We start from the raw sequence: 25,311 nt of genomic DNA on the forward strand, positions 1-25,311 counted from the left end.
AGGCCCGCCCCGCCCACGCCACGGCCCCGTCCGCCAATGCTGCGCGCGCCCTTCCCGTCCTCGCCGCTACCTGCTCCTGTTTCGGCGGTCGGCCCCTTCGTTGCCCTCGGGCGCCTTGGTTGCGGCCCTCCGCTGAGGCGCCATCGCGCCAGGCCGCCTCGGAACAGCGCCAGACGCGGGAACCGCCAGGCCCGGGGACTAACGCCGTAACAGGGAGCGCGAGGCGGGCGCGGCGCAGGGACGCGAGAGCGACGCGCTCGGCCATCGGACCCTGAGCTGGCGGCCAGGCCGGAGCAATCGGCGGCCGAGCGGGGCGGGGCTCGGAGCGGAGGCGGCGGTCACGTGGGCGAGGTGGCCGGACCTGGCTGCGCCCCCGGACCTCGCGGGACCGCAGCGGCGCAGGTGAGGTGCGGGTGCGGTGCTGGCTCTGCGCGCTCCGCCGGTCGGCTCCCGGCTGGAAGCGTTTCCCCCCCCGCATCTGCACCTGGAGAGGGACGGCCGGGCTCCGGAGCGGCGCCCCTCGGCGTGGCTGTCCCGCAGCGGCGTTGCGGGGCTGCCGGGAGAGGCTTGCACCGAGCCTGTGGGTGAAAACTGTGTCGTCTGTAAAAGCTGAAAGTGCTTGGTGTCCGTTAGCACCACCAGCCTGCCCTGCTGAGTTACAGAGATCCCTTAGGGTCAGGAGCCTGCGAACCGTTGCACAGAACCAAGGGTTGAATTACTGAACTGAGTCTGTCTCACGTACAAAGGTTTTCTTTCCTTTTCTCGCCCAGTCCTTTGTGCTTTCAAAATAGATAGGAAAAAACGAACAAACACATTTTACTTTTCCCCAGCTGCTTCCTGATTCCTTGGATGCCGATTTTATTTAATGTGATACTACAGTCAGCTCTGATGCACTTGGGGCTTTTAAAAGATTATCAGCTTACTTTAAACCCTAGGCAGTTTTCTCCAAGCTGGAGTCAGCTTTACAGTTTCTTCCTCCTTATAATCAAGCCGATCTGAGCTCTAGAAATACATACTAGCTTTAATGTTCTCTAAAATTAGGATAAATTTCCTGCAGAAGTGTCATATCGTGGGGCCTGATAAGATGTTTAGAGGCTTCTGCGGGACTGTTTTCACTATCATAGTACATCTAGTTTAACAAGGTTTTTAAAACAAAGTTGTTTTGCAGTTATTTGTGTTATTATAGGTCATAACCGTCTTATAAAAAAAACCAGTGCTGTTTTGTTTTAGCAGCAAATCACAAGTAGCAGAGGTCTCTATATTTGAACATGCAGGTAGACTTCTGGTTCATTTTCATGTTGGCAAAATGAGGTTCCTCCGAGTTAATGAATCAAAACGGGGGCTGGCTGCAGTGGCTCACGCCTGTAATCCCAGCACTTTGGGAGGCCAAGGCAGGTGGATCACGAGGTCAGTTGATCAAGATCATACTGGCCAATATGGTGAAACGCCGTCTCTCTTAAAAAAAAAAAAAATCTGATGGGTATGGTAGTGGGTGCATGTAATCCCAGCTACTCTAGAAGCTGAGGCAGAATAGCTTAAACCAGGGAGTCAGAGGTTGCAGTGAGATGGAGATTTCGCCACTGTACTCCAGCCTGGGGACAGAGCAAGACTCTCTCTCAAAACAAAACAATACAAAACAAAACAAAAACACTGGCTAGTATCAGAACTGAAACAAAATATAAAGGAAAGGACAAAGGGAGAAACTTCTGCCCCTGCTGATAACTCTGATTTTCTCCACTAGGAAGAAGTCCCCAAGGAGACTTTGCCATAGGAGTTCACAGAAAATATTGAAATGTCAGGTTCCACGCCATTTAAGATGAGATTAGTTCATTTAGACCTTAAAGGAGCGCCACCAAAGGTCTCGTACCTCTCAGAGGTAAGGACTTCCTTTTACCTTTGGAGCATCGGTTTTTGCCTTGGCTTCAGTCTTTAAAGTTTTGAACGGTGTTCTGTGGAAGTGGGTGCCTAGAATACAACCACAAGGTTCTTGGTAGAGGAAGATGGTGGCAGCAGCGTTGATTTTGAATTTCCCCCATAGCCTCTCACAAAAACAGAACAACCAGAATGGCAACAGGAAAATAAAGAAAACAAAAGAAACACAGCCTCTTTGTTATGGGTTGAAGTGTGTCCTTCCAAAAAGATGTGTTCAAGCCTTAACTGCTGGGACCTGTGAATGTGACTGTATTTGAAAGAGGATCTCTGTAGATGTCATCAAAATAAGATGAAGTTGTATTAGAATACGGTGACCCCTAATCCAGGGATTGGCATCCTAATGAGGAGAGGGAAATTCAGAGCCTGAGACGCTCAGAGGGAAGGCAGTGTGAAGACCCAGGAGGACACCCCACGGTGACAGCAGCTAAGGTGGTCATGACGCCACACAGATGCAGAGGACTGCTGGAGAGAAGCAAGGAAGGGTCCTCCCCTGCAGCCTTCCGGGAGAGCTGGGTCTGCCCCCACCTGGATTTTGGACTTAGGTCTCCCAGAACTGTGAGAGAATTAATTTCTGTTGTGTCAAGCCACCCAGTTTATGGTCATTTATTAGAGCCCCCACTGGAAAACTAAGATAGTCTTCAACAAAACTAGGCATTATCGTGTCCCCATGGATCCCAGACTACAAGTGGGTGGGGCCAAACCACAGACAGAATAACACCCACATGGGGTTAGCAGCCAAGCAGGAGGTAATAGAGGACAGATAAGGGGAGCTCCAACAGTGCCAAGACCAGAGGACCCAGAAAACTGCCTCAGAAGTAAAGCTCTCCCATAGTGAGAAACGGGGGCAGGTTTTACTGGCTCCAGGGTAGAAACTTAAAGGAGGGTGTGGGGAGGCCCAAGGCCATGAGGTGCTCAGAAATACCTAATGAAACTCTTCCATGGGAACAGAGCCCCCCACTAAGAACACCACAGGGAAAGAATCACATCGGACTGGGCAGGAACAGCCAAGGGAAAGGGGAATGCTCAGCTCCTGGACGAGGTGGAGGTCAGAAAACACAGCAGAAGCAGCTACACAGAGCCTGCAGTTTCTGATACTGCAGGGCAGTAGAAGAGGAGGGGCCTTGAGGCTGGCCTGTCACCATTGCAAACACAGGAGCCTGTTCTTAAAAATGAGCAACAGGCCAGGCATGGTAGCTCACGCCTGTAATCCCAGCTGGAGGCCAAGGCTGGCAGATCACTTGAGGTCAGGAGTTCATGACCAGCCTGGCTGATATGGAGAAACCCGTCTCTACTAAAAATACAAAAATGAGCCAGCACAGCAGCGCAGGTGCAGTGGCTCACGCCTGTAATCCCAACACTTTGGGAGGCCAAGGCGGGCAGATCACTTGAGGCCAGGAGTTTGAGACCAGCCTAGCCAACATGGTGAAACCCTGTGTCTAATAAAAATACAAAAATTAGCCGGGCATGGTGGCAGGTGCCTGTAATCCCAGCTACTCGGGAGGCTGAGGCACGAAAATTGCTTGAACCTGGGTGGCGGAGGTTGCAATGAGTTGAGATCGTGCCATGGCACTCCAGCCTGGGTGATAGAGTGAGACTCAGTCTCAAAAAAAAAAAAAAAAAAGGAGAGAGAGAGAGAGAAGGAAATAAAAAAGCCAAGAAATGTGGTAACTAGACAGAAGGAGGTTATAAAACATTGCCTGTGGAGCTCAGGAATGAATTATAAGGAAAAAAGCAATTTTTTTAATGAAAACTAAACTAGAAGCACAAAAGTGGATACCATGGAAAATGTAGTATTTGGAAATAGGTGACAGAAAAGAAGAAAGCAAACCTGAAGCAGTAAAAAGACATTCTGACAAATCGAATATAAGCTAAGAAGATTGAACCTACGCACAGCTGCAGTCTTGTTTCTGGTATCTGTTGCTGCGTGACAGATCACCCCAAACCTAAGACCCCCATTCATCACCCCTTGTGTTTCTGTGGGTTGGCTACATGGTTCTACTTTTCTTTTTGCTTTTTTTTTTTTTTGAGACAGAGTCTCACTCTGTCACCAAGGCTGGAGTGCAATGGCGCAATCTCGGCTCCCTGCAACCTCCACCCCCTGAGTTCAAGTGATTCTCCTGCCACAGCCTCCCCAGTAGCTGGGACTGTAGGCGCCTGCCACTATGTCCAGCGAATTTTTGTATTTTTAGTAGAGATGGGGTTTCACCATCTTGGCCAGGCTGGTCTTGAACTCCTGACCTCATGATCCACCCACCTCGGCCTCCCAAAGTGCTGGGATTGTAGGTGTGAGCCACCACGTGGTGCCGTGGTTCTGCTTTTGTGACCCAAGGCTCCCTCGTGATCACAGCCCCATGACATCTAGAAACATCTGATAGTCCACGTGGCCTTCCGTGTCCAGCAGTTTGTCCCGACTGTCAGCTGCGGCGCCTTGGTTCTCCGTGTATCATCCAGGAGGCCTAGCTTGCTCTTGTAGTCCCAGCTTCTCAGAGGCTGAGGCTGGAGGATCACTAGAGCCCAAGAGTTGGAGACTGCAGTGAGCCATGATCATGCCAGCACACTCCAGCCTGAGTGACAGAGTGAGACACGTGTGTTTAAAAAAAAAAAGAGGTCAGGCACAGTGGCTCACACCTGTAATCCCAGCATTTTGGGAGGCCAAGGCAGGCAGATCACCTGAGGTCAGGAGTTCAAGACCAGCATGGTGAAACCCCGTCTCTACTAAAAATACAAAAATTAGCTGGGTATGGTGGTGGGCACTTGTAATCCCAGCTACTTGGGAGGCTGAGGTAGAATTGCTTGAACCCGGGAGGTGGAGGTTGCAGTGAGCTGAGATCACACCATTGCACTCCAGCCTGGGTGACAGAGTAAGACTCTCTCAAAAAAGAAGGAAGTGGGGAGAACGAGGGGAAAGGGACCCCACAAGAACAGCCCAGGAACAAATGAATTCTGCACCCCTCTCTCATCTCCCCCAGGTGCTGACCCAACCCTTCAGAGCCCTGCTCCCTATCCCCCACCGGCTCCTTCTGCCCTGTCCCCCATGCCTTGGCAGTGCCCTTCAGCCTGGCTGCCCTGCCCCATCCCCCATGCCTTGGCAGTACCCTTCAGCCTGGCTACCCTGCCCCGTCCCCCGTGCCTTGGCGGTGCCCTTCAGCCTGGCTGCCCTGCCCCATCCCCCATGCCTTGGCAGTACCCTTCAGCCTGGCTACCCTGCCCCGTCCCCCGTGCCTTGGCGGTGCCCTTCAGCCTGGCTGCCCTGCCCCATCCCCCGTGCCTTGGCGGTGCCCTTCAGCCTGGCTGCCATGTCCAGTTCCCCGTGCATGAAGAGCTGCTTTGAGGTGGGTGTTGGCTGGCGGGAGCACTCTCTCCCCAGCTGAGCCACCAGTGCTAACCTGTTGAGCAGCAGCCCTGTTTTATAAAATATCTCCCCTCCTGTGCAAAATAGACAATCACTGGAACGGGGAGTTCATTTGGCATAGTGTAAAGCACACATTCCGGATTGAGGCTTATCGGGAAAAATAGGAATGTCAGCCCCCACAGTCTCCACAGGCTGAAAAGGAAAGCTTCTTCATGCTGTGGACATGTCACGTTGTGTTCCAGCGCTCACTTCTTCCCAACCTATCCCTGTTTACCCCCCAGATTTTTCCTCTGTTCCGTGCGCTGGGTGCAAACGGCCTCCTCATTGAGTATGAAGACATGTTTCCCTATGAGGGCCCTCTGAGGCTGCTGAGGGCCAAGTACGCCTACAGGTAACACCACCTCGAGGCAGGGACCAGGGAGGAGGGAAAGTGGGGAAGGGGGGTTCCCCAGGGCGGGAGGAGCAGCAACCTGGAGGTACGGGTGGAATAGTCCGGGACTAAACAGTGGTGGGTATGTTCCTTTTTTGTTTTTTTAAATTCATCTCTTCAATTGTAAAAATTAATTATGAAAACATTTCAAACATTCACTGGAGAGAATTTTGAAACATGTAAAGAGAAGGTAAGCATCAGCAGTGCCCCCACGGGGAAGAGCTGCAGTTCCTGTCTGTCCAGCCGGTGTTTCCTCTGCTAGAGAAGCTAGAGAAGGCATCTGGGCGGGGAGGCTGCTCATCAAGGCCACAGCCGAGCCTTGAGTGAGAGAAGTGATTAAAGGGGAGAAAATAAAAAGCAATAAAATCAGGAGTGGTGGAGATGGGAGGCCCCTGCTCAGCTTTAAAATCACAGGTCTCGGTGAAAATCAAAATATCCCAAACGATAAATGCACAACGGACATTAACTGGCCAATCCCAAAGGAAGACACAAAAATGGCCAAAAAGCTTATAAGAAAATGTAAAGGCCAGGCGCCGCGGTGGCTCAAGCCTGTAATCCCAGCACTTTGGGAGGCCAAGGTGAGCAGATCACTTGAGGTCAAGAGTTCGAGACCAGCCTGGCCAACATGGTGAAACCCCATCTTTACTGAAAATACAAAATTAGCCAGGTGTGGTAGTGCGCACCTAGAATAGTAGTCCCAGCTATTCTGCTCGGGAGACTGAGGCAAGAGGATCACTTGAACCAGGGAGGCGGAGGTTGCATTGAGCCAAGACCGTGCCACTGCACTCCAGCCTGGATGACAGAGTCTCAAAATAACAAAAGAAAATGTTAAACAGGCTGTGCACAGTGGCTCCTACATGTAATCCCAGCACTTTGGGAGGCCACGGCAGTAGGACCACTTGAAGCAAAAACTTGGAAACCAGCCTGGGCAACATAGGGAGATGCCTTATCTACAAAAAAAAACCATGGTTATGCCCACTGGTGGTCCCAGCTACTCAAGTGGCTGAGGTGGGGGATCCCTTAAGCCTCAAAGTTCAAGGCTGCTGTGAGCCATGATTGCGCCACACCCTCCAACCCAGATGACAGAGCAAGACCCTGTCTTAAATAAATAAACAATTTTTTTAAGACGCAGCCTCACTCTGTTGCCCAGGCTAGGGTGCAGTGGTGGAATCTCAGCATCTCAGCTCACTGTAACCTCCGCCTCCCAGTTCAAGTAGTTCTCCTTCTTCAGCCTCCCAAGTAGCTGGGATGGTGCCTGGCAATTTTTTTTTTTTTAAGAGATGGGTTTTACTATGTTGCCCAAGCTGGTCTCAAAGTCCTGAGCTCAAGCTATCTGCCTGCCTTGACCTCCCAAAGTACGGAGATCATAGGCATGAGCCACTGCACCAAGCCTAAATAAATAATTTTTTAAAAACAAAATCAGTTTAAGGGGAAAAAGTGGCTGGCCACAGTGGTTCACACCTATAATGCCAGCACTTTAGAATACCAAGGCAACAGGATCGCTTGAGCTCAGGAGTTCAAGACCAGCTGGTGCGACATGGTAAAACCCCATCTCTACATAAAATGCAAAAATCAGCCAGACATAATGGCATGGGCCTGTAGTCCAGGCTACTTGGAAGACTGAGGTAGGAAGATGGCTTGAGCCTGGTGTTAGGTTTTTGTTTTTGTTTTTTGAGATAGAGTTTTGCTCTTACCGCTCAGGCTGGAGTGCAATGGTGCTATCTTGGCTTACCACAGCTTCCGCCTCCCAGGTTCAAGTGATTCTCCTGCCTCAGCCTCCCAAGTAGCTGGGATTACGGGCATGTGCCAACACATCTGGCTAATTTTTGTATTTTTAGTAGAGACAGGGTTTCTCCATGTTGGTCAGGCTGGTCTTGAACTCCCAACCTCAGGTGATCCACCCGCCTCAGCCTCCTAAATACTGGGATTACAGGCGTGAGCCACAGCTCCCAGCCTGGTGTTAGGTTTTTTAAAGGGAAAGCGAGGGTTAAAGAAAGACACAGAACCTGCCAGGTGCAGTAGCTCACGCCTGTAATCCCAGCATTTTTGTAGGCTGAGGTAGGCGGATAACCTGAGGTCAGGAGTTCGAGGTCAGCATGGCCAACATGGTGAAACCCTGTCTCTACTACAAATACAAAAATTAGCCAGGCATAGTGGCAGGTGCCTGTAATCCCAGCTACTCAGGAGGCTGAGGCAGGAGAATTGCTTGAACTTGGGAGGCAGAGGTTGCAGTGAGCTGGGATGGCACCACTGCACTCCAGTCTGGGCAACAGAGCAATACTCTATCTCAAAAACAAAAACAAAACAAAGACAGAGAGAGAGCATCTCTACAGCAACACAGGTATATTGCAGACACCTACAGAAGTGGGGACCAGCTTAATACCGGAGCCCACCGCCACTTGCAGGCTGGGGTACTTGTAGGCCTGGGCGGGAGGGGTTTGGGTAGTGTGGCTTGCTGCCCAGGAAGATGTTGAGAAGATGCCCATGATGAGGCACTTGGGTCCTTGTTCCCACAGAATGTTATGTTCCTGGCAGTTTTTCCCAGCAGAATTGATAGGGATGTTCCTTCAGTTGGGCCTTTGTCCAGCAGAGTGTGACGAAGACATTCCTATGCCTTGTGATCAGGTAGTTGGGCAGGCAGTTTCTCACAGCCCGAACCCCTGTGGAATGTTTCACTTTGGCCGCGGTCTGAAATGGCAGGGGGCTTGCAAAATTGTGCAGTTTGGACTAACCCAAGAGCCAGAGGCTGCAAGGGCCGAGATTGTGCCACTGCACTCCAGCCTGGGCAATGGAGCCAGACCCCGTCTGAAAAAAAAAAGAAAATGTTAAACTCTCATAGTATTCAAATCAAAGAAACTAAGTCAACAATGCAATACCGTCCTGGCTACCAAACTGGCAAAGCTTTTTAAAACATTGTAAGACTCTGTGTTTATGAGACTGAGAAAAAGCAAACTACCTGCTGTTGAGTGTAAAGTAACAGGTGCTCCGGACACCCTTCTGCTCCATGTGTCAGAGTTCCGAAATGCCTGGACCCGGTGCACCCATGTGTGGTTAGACCAGAAGATGGGAACGGCGAGCCAGGGTGTTAGCCTGTGATGAGATGATCAGGGCTTAGCATTTTCTTCATACTCTTCTAGTATTTTTTTTTTACAATGAAGATGTTTTGTGTCTTTCAGTGTGAGAAAGTACCAGGGTGCCTTTGAAGCTTGAAAGAGGAATATTTAAAGACTTTATATAACTCATAAATTTATAGAACTGATTAGTCTAAGATGGTTCAAACACATACAAAAGCTAGAAATAGTTTTCTTTTTTTTAGATAAATTCATAAGTGACAACTCATGGAAAGCTTGTGAAAAACAAAGGTCGACACGGGGCAGCCAGCCCTTCCCAGGATGTGACCCTCCTGCAAAGGACATGTGCCGCAGGGACTGCTTCAAGTCAAGGGCTCTGGGGTGGACCTGCCCTCGGGCCAGCTGCTGACCCCGAGTCTGGAATGTGTGGCTCCTTGTGTAGCTCTGTGTGTGTGTGTGTGTGTGTGTGTGTGTGTGTGCGCGCACGCACGCATGTGAGAGAGACAGTCTTGCTCTGTCTCCCCGGCTAGAGTGCAGTGGTGCAATGTCAGCTCACTGCAATCTCTGCCTCCCAGATTCAAACAATTATCCTGCCTCAGCCTCCCAAGTACCTGGGGCTACAGGCACATGCTACCAGGCCCAGCTAATTTTAGTATTTTTAGTAGAGACGGTTTCACCATGTTGTTCAGGCTGGTCTCAAACTCGTGATCTCAAATGATCCACCCACCTTGGCCTCCCAAAGCACTAGGATTACAGGCGTGAGCCACCGTGCTGGCCTTGTGTAGTTTCTTGTAAAATGCCATGACTTCATTCTCTGGTCAAGGGTTGAAAAGCAAACTGGGCAAGGCACGGTGGCTCACACCTGTAATCCTAGCACTTTGGGCAGCCAAGGCAGGCAAATCATGAGGTCAAGAGATAGAGACTATCCTGGCTAACATGGCGAAACCCTGTCTCTATTAAGAATACAAAAATTAGCTGGATGTGGTGTTACATGCCTGTAGTCCCAGCTACTTGGGAGGCTGAGGCAGGAGAATCACTTGAACCCAGAAGGCCAAGGTTGCAGTGAGCCAAGATCACACCACTGCAGTCCACCCTGGCAACAGAGTGAGATTCTGTCTCAAAAAAAAAAAAAAAAGCAAACTGTTACTTGAGGATGTGCTAGAACATCATCTTCCCAAATTTTAGAGCAGGTGCCATTCCAGAAACCGGGGTATCTATCAAGCTTTGTGGGGTTAGGGCTTCACCGTTTCCCAGAGAGCCCCCCAGGGCCTTACGAGGAAGGGTTGGGGGAGTGTGGACATCGTGAGCTGCCCACACAACCCTCTCTCTGCATGAATTTTGTCTCTCCAGCCCCTCAGAAATCAAAGAGATCCTGCATCTGGCTGGACTCAATGAGCTGGAAGTGATTCCACTGGTGCAGACGTTTGGACACATGGAGGTGAGTGGCAGGAATGGAAGTTACCTGGTGGCAGGTGTGGGGTCCCAGGACTGCAGGCTGGGCCAGGCTTGTGCCCAGCAGAAGGCGCAGCAGGGCCCGTGGTTGGGGTGCAGACAGCGCAGCACAGCACAACACGGGGAGGCCTTTGCTCTAGGAAGCCCCTCCCTGCCTAACTCGGTCAGACCTGCAGGTTGGAGAGCTTCTCTGCCTGTGGAATGGAAGGGAAGAGCCAGAAAGAGGGTCCTGGAGGCTGGGGGGCGGTTTCCTTTTTAATCCGTATTCACCAGAATATTATTATGTGAGGTAAAACACAGTATTAAGGAAAGAAAAAGTGCTTTTCAGGCCGGGCACAGTGGCTCAGGCCCATAATTCTAACACTTTGGGAGGCTGAGGTGGGTGGATCACCTGAGGTCAGGAGTTTGAGACCAGCCTGGCCAACATGATGAAACCCCGTCTCTACTAAAAATACAAAAATTAGCCGGGCATGGTGGTGGGCACCTGTGGTCCCAGCTATTCGGGGGGCTGAGGCAGGAGAATTGCTTAAACCCGGGAGGTGGAGGCTACATGAGCCAAGATCGTGCCAGTGCCCTCCAGCCTGGGTGACAGAGCAAGAATCCATCTAAGAAAAGAAACATATATATATATGTTTATTTCATGTCTGCATTAAACAAATAGGAAGTGATGCAACATTAGACACCACATTGATTTAATGGCTCTTAGATTCCATTTATTTCTCTAACAGATATACCATTCTGGCTTGTATTTCCACACCATGGGAAAGAAGGTTGTTTTCACTCACAGCCATACACCGGTGTTCTGCACATGCCACCAGAGGTCCTTCCCACAGCACTGTCCTCCTGGCCTTTCTAGTCAATTCTCCACACCGCGCTTTGTTCTGGGACCTGGTGTGCACCCTTAGCCTCCTGCCGCCTCTCCACTAAAACATCTCTCCCAAGGCCTCGGGTGTCTTCCAGGTCACTAAGTCCAGAGATGGTTTTGGTCCTCTCCAGCTTGACCCCCTCGGTAGCTTCTGGCATCACCAGCACTCTCCTGAGCCCCACACTCTCTGGCTTCCCCTGCCTCTGACTGCACTGCCACGATATCCGTTTTCATTTGCCTCCCTGTAGCTGGCAGTCCCCCAGGCTCCTCTTGACCCCTGTCCCCACCTCCCCCTCTCTTTCTAGATGGTGCCATTTCTGCTCCTGCTTCCTCTTTCTCTTCCTGTCTGCACTTCATCGACTCCGGACCTCCTGGGTTACAGATTCCCATCCCCAGCTGCCTGCTGGTCACTTTTATTGAGGTGCCTACTCCAGCCTCTGGTGTGCAAACCAGAAGCAGACCAGCCACGGTCAGCACCTCTACCCGCCCGCGCCCCCACCCATGTCTGTCCTGCTGCTGCTGCTGCTTCTCCTCTGTGGTGCAGGCAGCACCCCTGTTTAAACCACCACCGCCTCACTGTGAAACTCTCCTCTAATGGGTCTCCTAGGGCCACTCTGTCTCCTGGCCCCTCTCCCCACCACAGCAAGTCACAGCACAGCTCTGACCACACACACATGCCATCTCCTTAAAAGACACTATTGTCAGGGCAGAAATGATCACCACAAACCAGGTGGCTTAAGGCAACAGAAATGTTCTCTCGGTACTGGAGACCAGACATCCAAAATCAGCATGTCAGAGGGTTGGTTTCTTACTGAGGAAGACCTTCCATGTGTAGATTTACCATTAGTATACCTTTTTTCTTTGTTTTTGAGATAGGGTCTCACTCTCTTGCCCAGACAGGAGTGCAGTGGGGCGATCTCAGCTCACTACAACCTCTGCCTCCCAAGTTCAAGTGCTTCTCCTGCCTTTGCCTCTCGAGTAGCTGGGACTACAGGTGCACTCCACCATGCCCGGTTACTTCTTTGTTTTGTTAGTAGAGATGGGGTTTCGAGATGTTGGCCAGGCTGGTCTCGAACTCCTGGCCTCAGGTCATCTGCCTGCCGCAGCCTCTCAAAGCTGGGATTATAGGTATGAGCCACGGTGCCTGGGCTCCTATACCCTCTTGGTATACTGGAAATAACAGCTCAGGTGTTTTGCCCTTTTTTTTCAACTTAAGTTTTTAAAGTTCTTTATATGTTCTAGATACAAGTCCTCTGATGTTACATAATTTGCAGGTAATTTCTCCCAGTGTGTAGCTTATGTGCTTCCGGTGTCATTTCTAAAACCTGTTTGTGATCACCGGCTCACAAAGATTTTTCCTGTATTTTCTTCTAAAGTTTTACTTGTGCGCATTTTTCATTTAGATCTATGATCCATTTTGAGCTGTTTTTTTTTTTTTATTCTTTCTCCAAAACTCTTGAACATCCACGTTTTTTGTCTTGAGACACAGTCTCACTGTCACCCAGGCTGGAGTGCTGTGGTACAACCACAGCTCACTGCAGCCTTGCAGTCTGGGCGCAAGCCTCCTGAGTAGCTGGGACCACAGGTGTGCACCACCACACCTGGCTAATTTGTTAAATTATTTGTGAAGATCAGGTCTCACTTTCTTGCCCAGACTGGCCTTGAACTCCTAGCCTCAAACAGTTCTCCTACCTCAACTTCTTGGAGTACTAGAATTATAGGCATGAGCCATTGCACCCGGCCCCATTTTGAGTTAATTTTTGTTGTTGTTTATTTTCCTTTTTATGGAGAATGGGGCATCTCACTGTGTTGCTGGGCTGATCTCAAACTTCTGTGCTCAAGTTCCCACCTTTGCCTCCCTGAGTGCTAAGTTTTGTTTGTATGTTTGTTTTTGAGACAGTCTCTTGCTCTGTCACCCAGGTTGGAGTGTAGTGGTTCAATCTGGGCTCACTGCAACCTCTGCCTTCTGAGTTCAAACAGTTCTCCTGCCTCAGCCTCCTGAGTAGCTGGGATTATGGCACCCGCCACCATATCCGGCTAATTTTTGTATTTTCAGTAGAAGTGGAGTTTTGCCATGCTGGCCAGGCTGGTCTCAAACTCCTGACCTCAAGTGATCCATCTGCCTCAGCCTCCCAGAGTGCTGAGATTACAGGCGTGAGTCACCATGCCCAGCTTCCTTTCATTCTTAGAACATATTCTTTAGTTTTCTTGAAATATTTGGTAAATTGTACATGTGGGCCCATTGAGAGTCAGTCTGTTAACTGGATTCTACTTTCGAGTTTATTTGCACATCTCAGAATTTTTGGTTGAGAGCTGAACATTTCAGTTAATTCATTATAGCAAAGCTGAATGTTTACCGTTTTCCCCAGTGGGTGCTGGCAGTGGTTTTGGCCTGCATTTAACCTGCAGGATGTGCCCCCGGCTGTGTGCTCACTGCTGGCTGTGCTGAGATGTTTTTCTTCTTTTCATGTTTTAGCCTGGCTTCCTAGGGTCACCCCTCCATCTTCATCGGTGGTGGTCAGCTGAGCGTTTGGGCAGAGGTTGTGCTCACATACTTTGAGCCCACAGCCTCCTCCCCTTGCCACGGGGCTGTGTGGGGGTGGGGTACACCCCAGGTTCTTGAAGTTCCCACCTGGCCCTGTCAGGTCCCCGTATGTGTGTGGCCCCCAGCAGCCAGGCCTGAGGAGAGCGTGCAGCACCGTCTGTCTTTGTTTCCAGGCAGTCTCCAGCCAGTCTCAGCTCTTCGCAGCAGGGACTGTGCCCGTCCTCTGGCAAGTAGGAGATGGTATTTTCTCCAGCTGATACTTTTACTGACAGTGCCCCCAAAAGGGGTAGGTTTTTACCCAGCCTCAAGTCAAGTCTACCCCTCTGGCAGCAAAGCTGTGGTTTCCACAGTGAGGGGGAAGGGGGCAGTGAGCAACCCTAGACCAAGGCCATAGAGAGTTCTCACCCAGAGTTACAGTGGTCTTTCACACACAAACACTCTCTTTTTTTTCTTTTCAGAGACAGGGTCTCGCTCTGTCGCCCAGGCTGGACTGCAGTGGTGCGGTCTCAGCTCACTGCAGCCTCAACTTCCTAGGCTCCAGTGATCTTCCTGCCTCAGCCTCCCAAGAAGCTGGGACCACAGACAGGTGCCACCACACCCGGACACTTTTGTTTTCCTTAAACTGATTTTGTTTTAAAAAATTTTATTTAGGCGGGACACAGTGGCTCACACCTGTAATCCAAACACTTTGGGAGGCCAAGGCGGTTGGATCACTTGAGGTCAGGAGTTCGAGACCATCCTGGCCAACATGGCAAATCCCCATCTCTACTAAAAAAAACAAATATTAGCCAGGCATGGTGGCACATCCCTGTAATCCCAGCTCCTTGGGAGGCTGAGGTGGGAGGATCACTTGAACCCAGGAGGCAGAGGTTGCAGTGAGCTGAGATCATGCCACTGCACTCCAACCTGGGCAACAGAACGAGACTCCATGGGGTTTCACCATGTTGCCCAGTCTGGTCTCAAACTCCTGAGTTCAAGCATTCCACCCACCTCTGCCTCCCAAGGTGCTGGGATTACAGGAGTGAGCCTCTGTACCTGGCCTAATTTTTTTTATTGTCCATAGATTTGAAACAGGAGCCCCAGGTGGGCAGAAGGAGCTCAGCCCAGCTCCTCCACCCCCAACACGAGCACCTCTGTGTCTCTGCAGTTTGTGCTGAAGCACGCAGCCTTCGCCCACCTACGGGAGGTGGGCCCCTTCCCCTGCACCCTGAACCCCCACGAGGCGGAGTCCCTGGCACTGGTGGGCGCCATGATCGACCAGGTTCTGGAGCTGCACCCAGGCGCCAAACGGCTGCACGTCGGGTGTGATGAGGTGGGTGCCACTGCCCCAGCTCTGTGCAGGCCACTCTCACTGTCATGGCTTGTCCTTTTAAATAGGAAAATCTTCCAGGCACCGAGGCCTAGAGACAGGCTTGTTCCCCTCAGGGAGCCCCGTCCAGTATCTTCTCCAGGTGGATAGGCGGTCTGCAGAGCCCAACGGAGGCACCCTCCTGTCAGACAAGAACACCCCAGGTGGCTGGGCTGACAGAGGCCTGTAGGTGATGGGCAGGTTCACGCCTCAGGATTGACAGTCAGTACTAGTCAGGGTGTGACTTGAGAGACACGCTTTGGTTGCTGAGAGGAAGTTAGTTCTGCATTTGGACCCTGAAGCGCTCTTTGGAAAAGGCGGTCCCCAGGGGGTGCCAGAGACATGCCCCCTCCAGGCAATGAGCCCCCACCCTCGCCCCTCCCTCCACTTACTGGACTCCGGCTCAGTCAGGACCTGGGCAGGACTCGGAGCTGACAGGGTGGGGTTAGTGCCAATGGAGCTGGGAGGTTCTGCAGGGCTGCAGCTCACAGGAATCTAACCTAAACCTTTTAGCCCCAGAAGTTTCCTTTTTTTGAAGGAAATCTGAATGCATAAAATATACAGAAACTTTATTGTTCTAACCATTTAAAAATATAGGCTCAGTTCAGGTGGCTCATGCTTGTAATCTGAGCACTTTGGGAGCCCGAGGTGCGTGGATCACCTGAGGTCAGGAGTTCGAGACCAGCCTGGCCAACATAGTGAAACCCCGTCCCTACTAAAAATACAAAAACTAGCTGGGCGTGGTGGTGGGCGCCTGTGATCCCAGCTACTCAGGAAGCTGAGGCAGGAGAATTGCTTGAACCTGGAGGCAGAGGTTGCAGTGAGCCAAGATTGTGCCATTGCACTCCAGCCTGGGCAACAGAGCAAGACCCTGTCTCCAAAATAAATAAGTAAGTATAAACGTTGGCACACGTTCATGGTGTGCATGATGATCCCAGGCGGAAGCCCCTCATCCAGCCCCAGCCCTGGTGACCACAGTTGGCTTCCTGTCTTGGCCGATCTGCCCATCCTGGGCTCACACAGTGAATGACCTGTGTTCCTCCGGGCTGTCAGCTGCTGGAATGTGGCTCTCTGTTGAGGATGAGCCATGTTCACAGTGAGGGGTGCTGCCCTGTGCCGGCCCGTCAAGGGGATGCACCCCTGTGGTCTCCGCTTTGGCGGCCGTGAGTAGAGCTGTTGTGAACATTCACAGGAAACCTTGAGTAGAAGTTCAGGGCCCAGTAAGGAAGACAGGAACATGCTGCGGGTGCCGAGTAAAGGCTCTGAGCCCTCCAAGCCCCTCCCTGGCCTCCTCCCCATAGGCATCGGCCCCCCTCTGTCAGGACACAGTGTGAATCCTGGACCCTCCCGGTGGTGCGCATGGCAGCTGAGGCCGTCCCGCTCCTTCCTTGCAGGTCTATTACCTCGGAGAGGGGGAAGCCTCGCGCCGGTGGCTGCAGCAGGAGCAGAACAACACAGGGAAGCTGTGCCTGTCACACATGTGGGCAGTGGCCAGCCACGTGCGGGCCCGGCGCCCTGGCGTGACACCCCTGGTGTGGGATGACATGCTGCGGGACCTGCCTGAGGACCAGCTCGCAGGTTGGCCAACGGGGCCAGGGGAGGGGGTGGACCACTGACCTGCCCAAGACCCGCGGCTTGAGAGAATGAAGGCAATGTAGGAAGTGGGCCCCAGAGTGAGCCCCAGCCCCACACAGACCTGCCACAACCACCCCCTGAATCCCCTCATGAAAACACCATGTCTGAGTCATTTCCCTAGAAGCCATGGAGGCTTGGGCAGGAGAGCACAGGCCTGCCCGGTGGCCCAGAGGGCTCAGGAGTGTCTGGCACTCGTGGCACCTTCTCCGAGGCCATCCTGCTGGGACTGGGGGCCAAGGTTCCCACTGGCCACTCCTCTAGCCCCTGGGCCCTGCTCACTCTGCCTGAGGCTTTGGGGTGAACTCCTGAGTGCCTTCCTGGGCCAAGAGATGGTGCTCAGATACCTGGCCCAGTTCTGTACAAAGCCCCGAGGTTCAGAGAGCCCCACAGCAAAGCTGGGGGCCAGGGTGTCCTAGGGTCATGCTGGCCTGGCAGCTGCCACATAGATGACTTAGAGCAATCTCCATTCAGCCGCGTGCTCCAGCTGTGCCTGCAGCTCCCGGCCTGGTGGAGCAGCAGCAGGAGTGCGGTTGTTGTAGTGGGCGCCAGCTCTGAAAGGCGCAGCGTGAGGTTGTGGCATTCATTGTCAAACCTGTCTTTAAAAGGCATCTGGTTCACACTTTCACACAAAACGAGAACAAGTGGGTCTGAGGGGCTGGGGGTGTGATCCAGGCATCTCACCAACCTCACGTTCACTATCTGCAGTGTCTGGGGTGCCGCAGCTGGTGGAGCCGGTGCTCTGGGACTACACGGCCGACCTGGATGTGCATGGCAAGGGTCAGTGCCAAGTTTTTGGGGGGTGGGGTGTTGTCGTGGTCACACGTCTGGGAAGGCTGCCCCTGACCCTGTGACCCTGCAATCCCAACTGTGCAGCCTGGGGCCTGACCAGCATGCATGGGTAGAGGCCGGGGACAGCCCCAGAAGACCAGAGCCCACAGTGCCCGGGACAGCACCCTGCCCCGGTGCTCACCTCCTGATCCACCAGTGTTTTCCTAGCAAGCAGGTGAACCAGGGGCCACATAAACCCCAGGCCCAGCCACATACATGCTGGAGTCTCCCCAGCTGGGAACCTGGCCTGGTTGTCACAGGTGGCTCCCACGTCGGGTCTGGGTGTAGCCGCGAGAGGAACATCTGGTGCTGTGTTGGATGCCTCCCCGGAAGCCACTCACCTGCTTCCTTTCTCACCCAGTCCTCCTCATGCAGAAGTACCAGCGGTGCAGCTTTCTGCGGCTGTGGGCAGCCAGTGCCTTCAAGGGTGCCACAGGGCCCAGCCAGGCCCTGCCCCCCGTGGAGCACCACCTCAGGAACCACGCGCAGTGGCTTCAGGTGGCGGGCAGCGGACCCACTGACTCACTGCAGGGCATCATCCTGACCGGCTGGCAGAGGTAAGCCCTGGCTATCTGTCCTCAGAGGGTGGAGGGCAGCTCTGGTGGCCGTCACCTCAGCCTGTCCAGCATCCGCAGAGGGCCTTCCCAGGTCTGTCAAAGGGAAAGTAGGCCAGGCCTCTGAGAAGAACTGCAGGAAACAGCCATTTGGGATTGCCCTGCACGCAGAGCGGCTGCTGAGGGACGCTGCTCACATGTTCAGGGTCAGGAGCACGTGGCCCCTGCCCCCCAGGCTGCCCCTGTGCATCACACCTAAGGCTGTGTGTTGTATGTGATGAGGCAGGAGAAAGGGTTTTGGCTCTTTCAGAATTTCATTCTGTTGCTGGAAATGCAGTCTCCTTTGAGACCCCACAGGAAGCTTCTTGGGTCTGGCACAGGAAAGAATTGAAGGCCGAGCGCAGTGAGGGGACATCACCGAAAGGTGCTCAGTGAGAGAGATGGGGCCCTCAGAAGGCCGGTGCAGCTGCACCCAAGTTTGTTTTCCGTTTTTCTCATATCGGGGTCTTGTCTACATAAACACTACGCCATGCTACCTGTGGGTGGACTGACAATGTGACAGAATTTATTACTCTGTGGGCCGGGCCAAGGGGCTCATGCCTGTAATCCCAGCAGTCTGGGAGGCCGAGGCAGGTGGATCATGAGGTCCGGAGTTCATGACCAGCCTGGCCAACATGGTGAAACCCGTCTCTACTAAAAATACAAAAATTAGCCAGGTGTGGTGGTATAGGCCTGTAATCCCAGCTACTCGGGAGGCTGAGGCAGGAGAATCGCTTGAACCCGGGAGGCAGAGGTCACACAACTGTACTCCAGCCTGGGTGACAGAGTGAGACTCTGTCTCAAAAAAAAAAAGAAAAGCAAAAAGAATGTATTACTCTATGGATTGAAAGAAAACTGACCCAGACATTTTAGTGTGTGAGCGTGTGGAAGCCTAAGTGTAGGGATCTAGAAGGCACATGCTGCCGTGGCTGTGGGGACGCCAGGACTGTCTGCTGTTGTAGGGGTTTCCCTGCAGGTACCTAAGCGCTTCCTCAGCTGTAAACATCTCGTGACTGTGGGTCCTGACTGGCAAGGATGGACCTTGTTAGTCCCAAGGAGCTGGACCTCAGTGGCGTCACCCTGGTGCTCCCAGGCCCCTGCTTCTGTGATGACACCATGTGGAAAGCAGAGCTGCAGATAAATCCCTGGCTGCTGGTCAAGTCCTGACCTCAGGTCCTGTCTCAAGTTGGAGGGTTCAGGGGGCAGGTCGCACAGGTGCCACGGGCTGGGCAAGCGGCTGGAGATGGGACCCTGATAGGGGCCCTGTGCCCTGACCCACAAAGCTCAGACTCAGAGGGACTCAAGAATTTCATGGTGGGGACTGCTTCTAGCTGGTTACCACTGTCCTGTTGGCATGCAGCTCCATTTGCATAGACCAGGACCCTCCATAGAGCAGGGTGGGGCTCCTCCTCTCCCGGAGTGGCGGCACGTCCTTCAGGGGAGCCTAGGGGCTGCAGCATCAGGCATCACCCAGCCTTCGCCTGTGCTCACACCTGAGGCAGCGTTTGTCACCCACCTCACTTATAGCTGAAGAAACTGAGGCACAGGCAGGTGGATGCACCCTACCCGGCAGTGGGAAGCCCCGACCTCCACCCTAGGCCAGGCCAAGGCCCCCAGCCCTCTCTGGGACAGACACTGCCCCTGACCTGCTGCCTGCCAGGCCTGACGTCTTGCCCTCCTTATGGGGCCTTGGGGAAAAGCCATCACCCTTGTCAGCCAGACAGGAGGTGGCTAAGGGAGAGGGTTGGGCAGGAGGAGCCCAGAGGCCCCAGGAAGGGGGTATCAAGGGCAGCCCCCAGGAGCAGAAGCCCTTTTCTCAGAAGCCAGAGGTGCTGCAGGGAGTGACAATGACCAGCCACCCCCCAAGGTCCCCATGGCTCCGGAAAGCATGGCAGCAACGAATCCCGACACTCTTCACTCATGGTTTCTAAAACAGCGTTGAAGTGAAAGCCCCACCGCACAGAGCCTGCCCTGGAAACCCTGGGCCCTGTGGGTGGAAGGGGTCAGGCTGCCCCAGGCGCTGCTGGAACAAGATCAGGGACGCCTGTGTCAGGCTGGGGGGCTGTGGAGCTGAGCACCCCTCTCAGGATGCCTGTGTCAGGCTGGGGGGCTGTGGAGCTGAGCACCCCTCTCATCAGGACACCTGTGTCAGGCTCGGGGGTGCTGTGGAGCTGAGCACCACTCATCAGGACGCCTGTGTCAGGGTGGGGGGCTGTGGAGCTGAGCACCCCTCTCATCAAAACACCTTTCAGGCTGGGGGCGGGCTGTGGAGCTGAGCACCCCCCTCATCAGGATACCTGTGTCAGGCTGGGGGGGTGTGGAGCTGAGCACCCCTCTCATCAGGACGCCTGTGTCAGGCTGGGGGTGGCTGTGGAGCTGAGCACCCCTCTCATGGACCCAGGTACGACCACTTCTCTGTGCTGTGTGAGCTGCTCCCTGCAGGAGTCCCGTCCCTGGCCGCCTGTCTGCAGTTGCTTCTATGGGGTACGTCTGGTCTGGCCACCCCAAGCCCTGCCGGCTCCTCCCAGAAAGACCTGAAGAACAGGAGACCAAGTGCCCAGTGCTCCAAACACCCTGCTGGACTGTGGTGGTTCTCACAGGGGGAGGGTGGTCTCACTACCCCAGCTCAGCCACCTGCCTGCCCTGAAGTCCACCCAGGCTGGGCCTGTGCCCAGTCTCCAAGCCTAAGCCCAAAGCAGACTGGAGAGTTCTGAAGGTACACCCCTCAGACACAGTGAACCCACAGAAATGCATGCAGAGGTCGGACATGGGGAGCAGCTGTATGCTGCAGAAACATCCTGAACACCTGGTTGAGCAGGTGTGGGCTCAGGCTTCCAGCCCTGGAAGGCCCTGGACCCAGCATTCACTTCCGGTCACCTGAGGGAACAACAGGACCCACAGGCAGGGGCAGGCACAGGGTGCTCCTCGGGGTTGCAGGGTATGGCGAGATGAGCCATGCGGGTGGAGGGGTCGCAGGGGGCTTGGCAAGATGAGCTGTGCAGCCACACAGGAAATTATGGCCACTGTGTGGTACCTGTGCACTGAGAGCGGGGCCCACAGGCTGGCAGCCCAGACGGGGGTGTGGCCAGTGAGAAGACACAGACGAGATCAGACTGACTTCTCAGCTGCTGACTCTGAACTACTTAGAATATGTAGAAAGGGCGGAAATGATAGAACAGACACACATGTGCCCACACTAAGGAGCTGTGTTAATATTGATGGTATTTGCAGTGTCCCTTGGCCATGGCCCCACCTCCCACCCCTGTGACTGGGGCACTGCCCTCCAGCTGCCAGCCTTTCACAGCAAGTATTTCCACAGACACTGGGAGGTTTGTCCACACTGGTGCCTGCAGGCCTCATAGGTTTGTTTCAGGTGCTCCAGGATATTCCATTGGTTGTATAAACCATAGGGGCAAACTGTGTGTGAGCCCTGGACACCTGCGGGTCAGGCTGCATCCAGCAGGAAGGGCCACTTGCTGTCTGGGTGGTGCTGCTGGCAACACAGTCTTCTATTCTCTCATTTTTTAAAATAAGGAACATATTTCACATTTAAAGAGAAGCAGCAGGCCCGTCTGCCCCAGGTCCCCTTGACCAGCACACTCGGGGCTGGGCCTGGCCAGTGGCTCTCCGTGCTGCCCGCCTGCTCCCCCGGCACCCAGGCCTGCAGATACCAGTGCCAGTGTCACCCCCTCTCCTCCAAAGACCCCCCCAACCGCCCTGCCTGTGGTTGATTTCAGGAGGATTTGATGAAGATGTTAAAGCAAAAATGGAGAACCTTCTTGGGATTTCCAGCCTGGAAATAACAGACCCTGTGAGGCAAGTACACCAAGGCCCTCCCCCTCCCCACCCTCCTCTCCCCTTCCACCTCCCTTGGGGACAGCTGTTCTCAGCAGTGCTCTCTGCAGGGAGGGGGCCAGCTCTTTCCCTGGCAGACACATCCTTGCCCTTGTCACACAAGTCAGCCTCCATCTGCGCAGCTCTGTGGACATGCTGCTGGAGGGCAATAGGTGAGCATGTGGGTAAGGTGTGGGTGATCAGGCAGGTGTGGGTGGGGAGCAGGTGCGGTAATCGGGCAGGTGTGGGTGGGGGGCATGTGCAGGTGAGCAGGCAGGCATGAGGCAGGTGTGGATGGGGGGGCAGGTGTTGAGGGGGCAGGTGTGGGTGACGGGGGGCAGCTGCAGTTGAGCAGGCAGGTGTAGGTAGGTGGGAGGCAGGTGCGGGTGAGCAGATAGGTGCAGGTGAAGGCAGGTGCACAAGCCCCCCCAACCCCCCACCCCAGCACAGGAGGAGGCAACCTCATCCTTACAAAGACTTTCTGGGGGATATACGACTTAGAAATGTCTATCCAATTCTTACACATTTTCTGAGGTATTACTATAAAGCCGCCCCATGGCTGCCTTGGTAGCACAGCACGACTGTGTGTGGATTTGCCCAGGTACGTAACCGGCTGGTTCAGCCCCTACCACCGCCAGCGGAAGCTCATCCACCCGGTCATGGTCCAGCACATCCAGCCCGCAGCGCTCAGGTGAGACCCTGCAGCCGTGGGTTTCCCAGTGACTGCTGCGCATCCCTTAGCTAGAGTGAAAGCGGAGGAGAGTGAGGGGCGGGCTTCTGGGCTCAGATGTGCAGCTGTCACTGACTTGTTCCTCCCAACACACGGATGAGATAGGGTCAGTAGCCCCATTTTACACAACGTAAACTGAGGCATGAGGCAGTACTAACCATGGGGTTGAGGGCAAGTCCCAAGTATGCATACTGTGTGCTCATGGCACCCTCACCCCTAGCCTCCTGGCACAGTGGAGCACCCTCGTGCAGGAGCTGGAGGCCGCCCTGCAGCTGGCTTTCTACCCTGACGCCGTGGAGGAGTGGCTGGAGGAGAACGTGCACCCCAGCCTGCAGCGGCTGCAAGCTCTGCTGCAGGACCTCAGCGAGGCGGCCGCCTTCCAGCCCCCACCCACCGGCCCTGGTGGGGATGCTGCTCAGGACCCCTGAGGGGAGAGCTTGTGCCTGTGCTGGGGAGGCTCTGTGCTGCCAACTGTCGGCCTGGGCAAAAGGCCCATGTAGGTATCATGCCCTCTGGCTCAGCAGTGTCTGGCCCACACGCAGTTCCTGCGGGCCCTGGGCAGCCCCATGGGGGAGAGACTAGAAAACACAGAAGGAAGCAGCACAGGGAGACCCACTCTGATCTGCACGTACGAACCAATTATGAAATAAAGAGTGGAAGCCACAGTTACACGTGAAGGGTTATTTAAGGCTGCCCCCAGCTTCCAGCTGCTTTCAGTCCCTCCTGCATCCAGGAACACACCACAGCCCTGGGGCTGGTGAGGAGGAAGGGCCAGGACAGCACCGTGTCAGGGAGCTGCCTGGCTGGGACGGCACTGTGTCAGGGACCTGGCGAGGGTGGCTCCCTCTTCCTCACCTAAAGCATCTTCCTACAGCCTGGAGTGAACAAGCCAGAATCCTCAGATGACTGCATTGTACACTTCACTTAAGGAAGAAAAAACATCTCAGGTTTAACCATATAAAAACCTAGTTTTGGGCTGGGCACAGTGGCTCATGCCTTTAATCCAAGCTCTTTGGGAGGCCAAGACGGACAGATCACCTAAGCTCAGGAGTTTGAGACCACCCTGGCCAACATGGTGAAACCCCGTCTCTACTGAAAATATAAAAATTAGCCAGGTGTGGTGGCAGGTGCCTATAATCCCAGCTACTCGAAAGCCTGAGGCAGGAGAATCACTTAGGTAGAGGTTGCAGTGAGCTGAGATCACACCATTGCACTCCAGACTGGGAGATAAGAGCGTTAACTCCATCTCAAAGAAAATCAAAACAAAAAAACTACGTAACTTTGGCATGTTCAGGGGAGCATGTGCCCCGCTAGGGGCTGGCAGCCACTTCTGAGGAGGGTCTCATCCCTTTCCTGTCTGCTCTCACTGAGGCAGCAGCCAGACCTGGGGCAAAGGCGTTCCTGCTCCTAACCAGCCACTCCTGGGGCTGCTGCCTAGGAGCTCACAGGGCTCAGGAGTCCCCAGCTCGGAGGCCATGGCACCAGGCCAGGCACACTGCAACCAGTAGGACCTCAGGAGACCAAGAGCACTGGTGGGCAGGATGGCTGGTGTTCAGCTCCTATGGGGGTCCAGCCCCCTCCCCCCACCAGGTCTTCCCAGGTTCAAGAGAGGCTGGAACTCAATTTCTGCAGAAAGTCTCCCAGTTTTGTTTTGTTTTTGTTTTTTTGTAAAGACTGGATCTTGCTGTGTTGTCCATGCTGGTCTTGAACTCTTGGCCTCCCAAAGCGCTGGGATTACTGGCATGAGCCACTGCACCCAGGCTGGAGCTCCCGGTTTTTAAACGCTGCACAATGTTAGAAGAGCTGACCTGTTTTCTGGCCTAGCAGCTTCTCCTGAGGCTGAGGTGAGGAGAAGAGAGACCCTTCTGTGTCGACAGCTGGGATAGAGCAGTCTGTGCACCAAGATCCTGGCATCAGCAAAATAGGCGGGTCCTTGGGAAGGGGCAGCTTCCACAGTATGGCTGAAGCATGCACAGCCGGGCAGGCCTGGGGGTTCGCCCTTGCTGGCCCTGGGGAAGCACCTGATCCCTGGGGTCATCCACCGAGGGAGGGGACACTGTGTCGGAGACATCGCACAGCACCAGCACCCACGGGAGCCCAGCCCAGCCTCTACTCATCTGAGGTCTCACTTTGGCCCACAGCAGGAGTCAAGGGCTGGCATGACCTCCAGCTGCAGGAAGGCAGGCCCAGGCCTCGCGATAGAGAAAGCCTGGGTGTCCTTTTTGTTTCAGAGGCCGAGGGTGGAGCTGTCCAGTCTGGGCCATGCAGCCCACTGTCTTTACACCCCGAACTGCCCAAGCCAAGGCCACTGTCTTGATTCCCGGAGGACTCGCTAACTTCTGAGCCCCCTTCCCACACCAACAGAGTCCCTGCCCAGCCCCTCAAAGAAGGTCCAGCTTGCTGTTTCACGCAGTGTGAAAGCAGCAGCAGGAGCAGGCAAGAAGCCGACTCAGCTGGAGGTGCCGAATGAGGCCAAGGCTGAGGGTTCTGTGGGTGGTGCTCAGGCACAGGCACACCGGGGCTGTCAGCTCTGGCTCCCAGGGTCGCCGGCCTCACTGTCACTGCTCTGAGACATCTCCATGGGGCTCTCAAGGCAGTGCAGCTCCAAGAAGCTGGTGATGAGCTTGGCAATGGCTTCCACGTCACTGGGCAAAGCCGGCAACAGGAGGAAGGTCAGGTCACCTCGGCACAGGGCG

At 54.0% G+C, this 25,311-nt stretch overlaps 3 protein-coding genes and 1 long non-coding RNA gene across 29 annotated transcripts in view; 1 reads left to right on the plus strand and 3 right to left on the minus strand.

The window, feature by feature from the left end:
- The window catches only part of OGFOD3 (2-oxoglutarate and iron dependent oxygenase domain containing 3), a 28,162-nt gene extending 27,896 nt beyond the window's left edge, over positions 1 to 266 (minus strand). For both annotated transcript variants that reach the window (XR_013536103.1, XM_002748849.5), the window contains exon 1: positions 71 to 266. Coding sequence is in view for 1 of the 2 variants with exons in the window: in XM_002748849.5 (XP_002748895.1) it covers positions 71 to 144 (74 nt within the window). In the remaining variant the exon portion in view is untranslated. The remainder of the gene's footprint in view (positions 1 to 70) is intronic.
- HEXD (hexosaminidase D) lies at positions 1 to 23,280 on the plus strand. 3 transcript variants are annotated; one of them, XR_008481758.2, is made up of 13 exons: positions 1 to 402; positions 1,742 to 1,876; positions 5,566 to 5,675; positions 10,136 to 10,223; positions 14,795 to 14,959; positions 16,390 to 16,573; positions 17,336 to 17,407; positions 17,820 to 18,015; positions 20,453 to 20,535; positions 21,789 to 21,871; positions 21,961 to 22,058; positions 22,420 to 22,576; positions 22,836 to 23,280. XR_008481758.2 is itself a non-coding variant. In XM_054256662.2 (13 exons), the coding sequence occupies exons 2-13, from the start codon at positions 1,793 to 1,795 to the stop codon at positions 23,041 to 23,043; spliced, it is 1,461 nt and encodes a 486-aa protein (XP_054112637.2). In that variant the 5' UTR covers positions 1 to 402; positions 1,742 to 1,792; the 3' UTR covers positions 23,044 to 23,280. The 3 variants fall into 3 exon arrangements, 2 of the variants coding, with proteins under 2 accessions (XP_054112637.2, XP_078231180.1); XM_054256662.2 differs by having other exon boundaries at positions 22,487 to 22,576; XM_078375054.1 differs by lacking the exon at positions 14,795 to 14,959 and having other exon boundaries at positions 22,487 to 22,576.
- Positions 8,041 to 8,804, minus strand: LOC144582741 (uncharacterized). The gene is made up of 2 exons (XR_013536127.1): positions 8,671 to 8,804; positions 8,041 to 8,519 (listed from the first exon to the last, which is right to left on the minus strand). It is a non-coding gene; the product is annotated as an uncharacterized LOC144582741 (long non-coding RNA).
- The window catches only part of CYBC1 (cytochrome b-245 chaperone 1), a 15,451-nt gene continuing 5,687 nt past the window's right edge, over positions 15,548 to 25,311 (minus strand). For 7 of the 23 annotated variants that reach the window (XR_013536124.1, XR_013536105.1, XR_013536117.1 and 4 more), the window contains 5 exons: positions 24,424 to 25,260; positions 21,086 to 22,626; positions 20,349 to 20,585; positions 16,399 to 18,108; positions 15,548 to 16,168 (listed from right to left, as the gene is read on the minus strand). Coding sequence is in view for 2 of the 23 variants with exons in the window: in XM_008997969.6 (XP_008996217.1) it covers positions 25,140 to 25,260 (121 nt within the window). In the remaining 21 variants the exon portion in view is untranslated. Of the gene's footprint in view, positions 16,236 to 16,398; positions 20,096 to 20,143; positions 20,586 to 21,085; positions 22,627 to 23,281; positions 25,261 to 25,311 lie in introns of those variants that run through there. The other 16 variants (XR_013536107.1, XR_013536118.1, XR_013536109.1 and 13 more) reach the window with 11 other exon arrangements.

The sequence above is a fragment of the Callithrix jacchus genome, chromosome 5 (assembly GCF_049354715.1).
Source record: "Callithrix jacchus isolate 240 chromosome 5, calJac240_pri, whole genome shotgun sequence".
Lineage (NCBI taxonomy): Eukaryota > Metazoa > Chordata > Mammalia > Primates > Cebidae > Callithrix > Callithrix jacchus.

Excerpts from the sequence above, each read along its gene's own strand:
- HEXD (XM_054256662.2), top strand. The coding sequence starts at position 1,793 with ATGTCAGGTTCCACGCCATTTAAGATGAGATTAGTTCATTTAGACCTT. Across the intron at positions 10,224-14,794 it reads AGACGTTTGGACACATGGAG|TTTGTGCTGAAGCACGCAGC; the intron begins GTGAGTGGCAGG and ends GTGTCTCTGCAG. Across the intron at positions 22,577-22,835 it reads ATCCAGCCCGCAGCGCTCAG|CCTCCTGGCACAGTGGAGCA; the intron begins GTGAGACCCTGC and ends CCTCACCCCTAG.